We start from the raw sequence: 6149 nt of genomic DNA on the forward strand, positions 1-6149 counted from the left end.
CAATATTCACCCATTTGTATCAAATATGACCATTTAAACTTCAAATAGACAAAGATTTCACTTTTTTCCCCTGTTTTACTCCAGTGTAACTTTTGAGTACAGATGGTCAGACACTCCTTGAAAGCTCAAGCTTTGAAATACAGAAATTATAGGAATACAAAAATATGAAAAGTTCATAAATAGTAAGGCTATTGAAAACAAAATAATGGAAAAATGCTTTGGAACTCGCAATGGGTTATACCAACATAAGCAATTATCTTTTGAATCATATCTTTATTAACCAAGGTTTTGTTTCTGTAGTGAGAAGGCATTTCCCTTCCAAAAAATGAAGGATTATAAACAATAGGGGTTTTAAGGAAAATATGTGATCATTTTCCCTGGTAAGCTAATTTAACAACATATACACTGTCACTCCGCCTCCCCGTCCAACTCCCGTGAGGTATCAGAACTTCACCAGAAATTACTTAAAAGATTTATTTGAACTAACTGAATCACTAGATGAACTTAAATTTGTTCTAGAATCACGTTCACTTTGCAGAAACAGACAAAAAGCCAAACTAGTTTCCATTCATCACAAGACAGCTTCTCCAGCTTGGTCTGTTTCACTCGCTACGAGATTGGATTTTAAGATGTGTAGATGGGGAGATGCGCAAGTGCACGCCTGAGACTTCTGCTGGGTCAGACCTGCAGCCGTTAGACTTTCTGGCACAGTCGCAACCGTGCGTGTTGCCGGTTTCGAGCCGCCTGACTGCGACACGCTAGCCCGGGCCCACAGTCACAGCGCTGGAAGATCTCCGGAGCCTGCGCAGGGTCTTTGCGACCCCTCCTAGAGCAGACCTGTCCCTCCAGTAGCACCGGTTTACAGATTTTGGTCCAAAAGTGACGAGCACAGCAAAGTCCAGGCCCGCAGTCGAAAGTTCTGAGACAGCTTTCTCCCTCTTGTCCTGTAACGAGATGGACACAGGCGTTAGTGATAAGCAGGTGGCTTGTGGGGGTGTGACTGGGGTGAGTCATGGCAGGGAGGATAAGCCGGCAGAGTAAGGCTGGAGCAGCATGCCCGCCTCCAAGGCTGAATGCAACCGTGAAACGGACATCTCAGCTCTGGCAGAAGATACTGCCTGAGAAAGTTGAGAGCAGGAGGAGGAGGGCGGCAGAAGGTGAGACGGTTGGATGGCATCACTGATTCAATGGACATGAACTTGGGCAAACTCCGGGAGATGGTGAGGGACAGGGAAGCCTGGCATGCTGCAGTCCATGGGGTTGCAAAGAGTCAGACATGCCTTGGTGACTGAACAACAACCAAGTTAAAACATCTATCAGAGAAAGATGGGATTTCCTGTCTTGAGACATAAAGTAAGTATCACTCATCAGTGTTTTATTAAATGGGATGTGTACTGACCTGGTAAGAGACCACTGCTTACATGGGGACCAGTTAACCTAGACACCGACAAGAGCAGCCAGTTCACCTTCAAACATTCCAGCTGCTTTCTCTCAAAGACTGGATTTTAAGATTACAGTTGTATAAAAAGCATCTTAGTGAAGTTTGTGTTTTGTTTGAGAATGAAAAGTTATTGCATCTGTGTTCATCTCTTATTTTGTATTTTTTTTAAAAAACACATTTATTGGCTTATATTTGTATGTACATATGTTTTTAAATTGGGGTATGTGTGTGTTAGTTGCTCAGTGACGTCCGACTCTCTATGACCCCATGGGCTGTAGCCCGCCAGGCTCCTCCGTCCATGGGATTCTCCAGGCACGTATACTGCAGTGGGTTGCCATTTCCTTCTCCAGGGGATCTTCCCAACCCAGGGAACGAACCCAGGGCTCCTGCATTGCAGTCGGATGCTTTACCGTCTGAGCTACTAGGGAAGCCCTTATTTTGTATTCTAAGCATTTAGTAAGGGAAGATTTCTATTTGTTAAATTATAAGCTGTAAAAACATGTGCATAGAAAATTTAATTAAACAATTGAAAGTTTTCTTCCTCATCAGCCCATGATTATAGGTATTCCCATCCTCCAGGCCTGTCAACTACCTATGCTCCTCCCCACATGGTCTCTGCAGCCATTTATGGAAAAATTAGAAGCAGAACATGCTTCCTGGGTGTTTCTGGGGTGGAGAGGAACAAGCCAGTCTCAGCCTATCCTGAGGAGCCCAAGAGGAGAAATGTTTTTCATTTTTAAAAAACGTATTTATGTAGTTGTTAAGTCGCTAAGTCATGTCTTATGCTCTGTGACCCCATGGACTGTAGCCCGCCAGGCTCCTCTGTCCATGGGATTTCCCAGGCAAGAATACTGGAGTGGGTTGCCATCTCCTACTCCAAGGGATCTTCCTGACCCAGGGATGAAACCCACCACACACACACACACACACACACACACACACACACACACACACACACACACACTAATTTACCACTGAGCCTACACACACACACTAATTTACCACTGAGCCTACACACACACACGCAGGCAGATTCTTTACCACTGAGCCTACACACACACACACGCAGGCAGATTCTTTACCACTGAGCCTACACACACACACACACACACACACTTAGAATGCTGCTCTTACCCTTACTGCCTTGTGACTTTTTAACATTTGGCTTCCTCTTGGGTTTGTTTTCCTGAATTGGGTGCTCAGTTGTTGCTTGTGTGTCTGCGTCGTCTTGGTCATGCATCCCCCTCTCCAGTCCCAGGGCTGCCTCTTCCGCTGCAGTGCAGACATCTGAGAGACAAGCGGGTGGGGTGAGAGGATGGGAACCACAGGCAGGCGCATCCTCAGGCTGTCAGAGAGTTGGGCAGGCCCTCTGCCTTCGGTTTCTGTATAACTGTCTAGGCTTCTGGGACATGTGCACTAAATATTTATATCTCACATAAGGCAAAGAAGGGGGTTAAGTAATTGAATCAAAGCGGAAACAGTGATTCCAACTTGTACCCTTCCTTTAAAATCATCTCCAAGTTGCCGGCAAGAGTTGTTGCCAGGAAAGGAACTATTTTGCTGCATTGAGAAAAGGCAGCTGGGGAGAGTCGCTTCGAGAATGACTCCGGGGAGCCTTTAGAGAGTGCCTGTCGTGGGCCATCATGGTCTAAGAGACCCAGATGCTGTCTCCGCCTCGTCGGAGCACGGCGGTCCTGGCAAGCTCCGGGCCGACTCACCGTTCACGCAGAGCGTCCCGGGGCAGCACATGGCAGCACGCTGGCACCGCCTCCGTGGTCCACGACAGGTGGCACAGAACGGCTTCTCATCCCGAGGTTTGAGGCAGAATTTCCTAGTACTGCAGTCCTTGTCAGACACGCACTGTGAACCCTGTGAAGGGACATTTGTTCACAGGGCTAGAGAATCCAGCGAGATGTAAGCAGACTTTTTACTGCAGGCAGGAGGTGGAGGAAGCCGAATGCTGAGGCCCTTGAAACGTTGCGGCAAGCCTCTAGCAGCATCTTCATTTTTTTCCACTAGAGTTGGTTTCCTCCCACAAAGGGGAGAGCGAATCATCAACAAAGAGACCCATGTGCTGCAGAGGTTATTCGTGTTTGAGAAATTGTCCTACTTTTAAACCCAGAATTTAACTTTTATGCTCTTTGTGAAAATGGAAGAAAATGTTTTCCCATGTGTCTTAGAGATGGTTATGAGATTTTAAAAAAAATTATTTATTTATCTGGCTGCACCAGGACTTAGTTGCAGCAGTGGGATCTAGTTCCCTGATCAGGGATCAAACCCAGGCCCCCTGCATTGGGAGTGCAGAGTCCCAGCCACTGGACCCCCAGGGAAGTCCCTGATTACGAGATTCTTGCTGTGTGGCTAGAAGCCCTGGACACTGTGCTGCAGTCGAATGAGATGGAAGCCTGGTGCTTGTGGCAGCTCTGTCTCTATCTGACCTTTTGACTCCACCAGTCTCCTTTCGCCAAGGAGCCCTCGGGGACCTCACCCAAGTCACTTGATTCTTAGGGATGCCTCATTTGCAGAGCAACAGATTCCAAAGACTGACTTTTCTCATCTACAACTGATGCTTTTTCAAATAGATATGAAAATTTCCTATAAAACAGTTCTGTGAAGTGAGAGGGTGACAAGCCCATGCTCCTTGGCACCTAGCACTGAACTAATAACTCCCGTATTCCCTGACTGTGTGGCCTGAGTTAAATCCCTCAGCATCTCTGAGTTGCATTTTCGCCTTAGGAGGCGTGACAGCTATCTCAAGCTCTAAGGAAGCGAGGTATTACGTATCAGAGGCCTGGCACGTGGCACTGCCTTCTCGCTGTTCTCTTCCTCTCTGATTTGTAGGCGAATTGAGAGCGCAGAGCCCTGAAAGCCACTTGGCTTGGGTGAGTTAATACTAAGGCGACTGGATTCTCCCAGGAGGCCCTCAATCCAGCTCACGGCCTTTCCAGCTCCCCGGCTAGTCTAGATGAACCATTTCAGGCCCCGATCTGAGTGATGCTTCACACAAACCCAGCACCCAGCCCTCCTCCCTTGCAGGCTGTTACCTTCTGGGCCCCTTGTGCATCAGCAGAGCTCTTGATGTTGTTGAAATCCAGAACTAGGGCTCCCAGGGGGGTGCACAGCCAGCCGAGCCCCAGCAGGACCACCACCACCATCCTCGACCTTCTCAGCCCTCCCCGCGTCCTCCTCGAAGCTGGGCAGCTCTGCACCCGCAGTGGAGCTTTGGCCAAGATGGAAACTCAGCAAGTCACCGGGAACTACTTTTTCTGAAAGAGAAGGGAGGAAGGTGTGTGAAACGCGATAAGCGAGGTCTGAGAAGCGAGGTCTGATCAGCGGGTTCCCTCTTGAACTATTTATAGATGCGTCCCCTCCTTTCTCCCTGCTCCCTCCTTCTCCATTTCCTTCCTTCTTACCCCACACAGGCTAGAACAAATCCCTGCAAATCTGTTTGATCAATGGTTCAAAACAAGGACTCAATGGAGGGGGGAGTGGAGACAGGGCTGCAGCCGCTGCTCCTCCAGGGGTTGAATCCCTCTTAATTACTGCCTATCAAAGTCAGTTCAAAGGGCCAGCAGAGGAGCAGGATGTCTGTATCAAAGGCAAACTCTGATAATCACCTGCATTTCCTACCTTCCATAATCCTGGGGGGGAGGAGGGAGTCCGCTCTAAGATCTGTTTTCATAGCTAATTGTGCTCCCAAGGAAGAATGGCTCCTATTAGCCGATGTGCTATGTGGGATGCCAAAAACTAATGAGTTACAAACATACTGAGACATTTTAAACTATGCTCAGGTAGTGAAGACTATGCCCAGGTAGAAATAAGGGACGATGCCTCTGATTAGCTCTGGCATACAGATGTAAAGAGCCCAACAGCTTAAGAGCTGTGACTGGAACAGCACCTGTTCGGGCTAAATGTCAATTGGAAAATAATTCTCCTTAAGATGAAAATGGAACTGTTAGAAGTTAGGATTATTTAATTAGGAAAATAATGAGATTTATAAAAATTGTCCTTTTAATGGTAGAGAGAACCCCAGAGAGGCAATTGTATATACAGATTTACACAACTTAATAGGAAGTTTGGGTGTGTTTTATTGAGCAATGGATTTAACTTGCGTTGTATGATGGTGAATTGACTGAAGCAGAATGGTCTCCAATATAGCAGATTTCAGAGGGAATTTCATGCATTTTCAATTTTCCTAATTTAAATTTTTATAACTTCTGCTTCATCCCCATTTGTCTGATTTTTTTTTTTCCCCAGTCAGCCTGTTACCTAAGTCAAATAATTTAGACATGAACTTATCTCCCTGGTGGCTCAGACAGTGAAGAATCCGCCTGCAGTGCAGGAGACCCGGGTTCAACCCCTGGGTCAGGAAGATCCCCTGGAGAAGGGAACGGTGATCTACTCCGGTGTTCTTGCCTGGAGGATTTCATGGACCGAGTAGCCTGGTGGGCTATAGTACATGGGGTCGCAAAGAGTTGGACATGACTGAGTGACCAACACATTGTCACTGCCTAAGTACTTTAAGGGTAGAAGAGTCTGAGAATCGGGATCTAAAAATCCCTTCCCTGCTGGCTTTGTTCTCAGGGTAAATTCATCCCAGTACCTGGTATGTAAGGGGCCCTTTAAAAATCTAACGATCCAAAAAAAAAAAAAAAAAATCTAACGACGCTTTTTTTCTATGCCATCAATGTCATTCTTAGTATCACTG

General features: G+C 46.9%; 1 protein-coding gene across 1 annotated transcript; it reads right to left on the minus strand.

Annotated features, from left to right (window-relative positions):
- Nucleotides 1–263: 263 nt before the first annotated feature.
- Nucleotides 264–4861, minus strand: DKK4 (dickkopf WNT signaling pathway inhibitor 4). Its single transcript, XM_043893884.1, has 4 exons — nucleotides 4486–4861; nucleotides 3160–3310; nucleotides 2576–2728; nucleotides 264–944 (listed from the first exon to the last, which is right to left on the minus strand). Exons 1-4 carry the CDS (start codon nucleotides 4594–4596, stop codon nucleotides 694–696), a joined length of 666 nt encoding a protein of 221 aa, XP_043749819.1. The 5' UTR covers nucleotides 4597–4861; the 3' UTR covers nucleotides 264–693.
- Nucleotides 4862–6149: the final 1288 nt, after the last annotated feature.

Source organism: Cervus elaphus, chromosome 32, assembly GCF_910594005.1.
Source record: "Cervus elaphus chromosome 32, mCerEla1.1, whole genome shotgun sequence".
Taxonomy (NCBI): domain Eukaryota; kingdom Metazoa; phylum Chordata; class Mammalia; order Artiodactyla; family Cervidae; genus Cervus; species Cervus elaphus.

Coding starts and splice junctions, on each gene's coding strand:
- DKK4 (XM_043893884.1), bottom strand. CDS start 4,596: ATGGTGGTGGTGGTCCTGCTGGGGCTCGGCTGGCTGTGCACCCCCCTG. Junction 3,311..4,485: donor ATGCACAAGGGGCCCAGAAG/GTAACAGCCTGC, acceptor GTCCCTTCACAG/GGTTCACAGTGCGTGTCTGA. Junction 945..2,575: donor AAAGTCACAAGGCAGTAAGG/GTAAGAGCAGCA, acceptor ATCTCGTTACAG/GACAAGAGGGAGAAAGCTGT.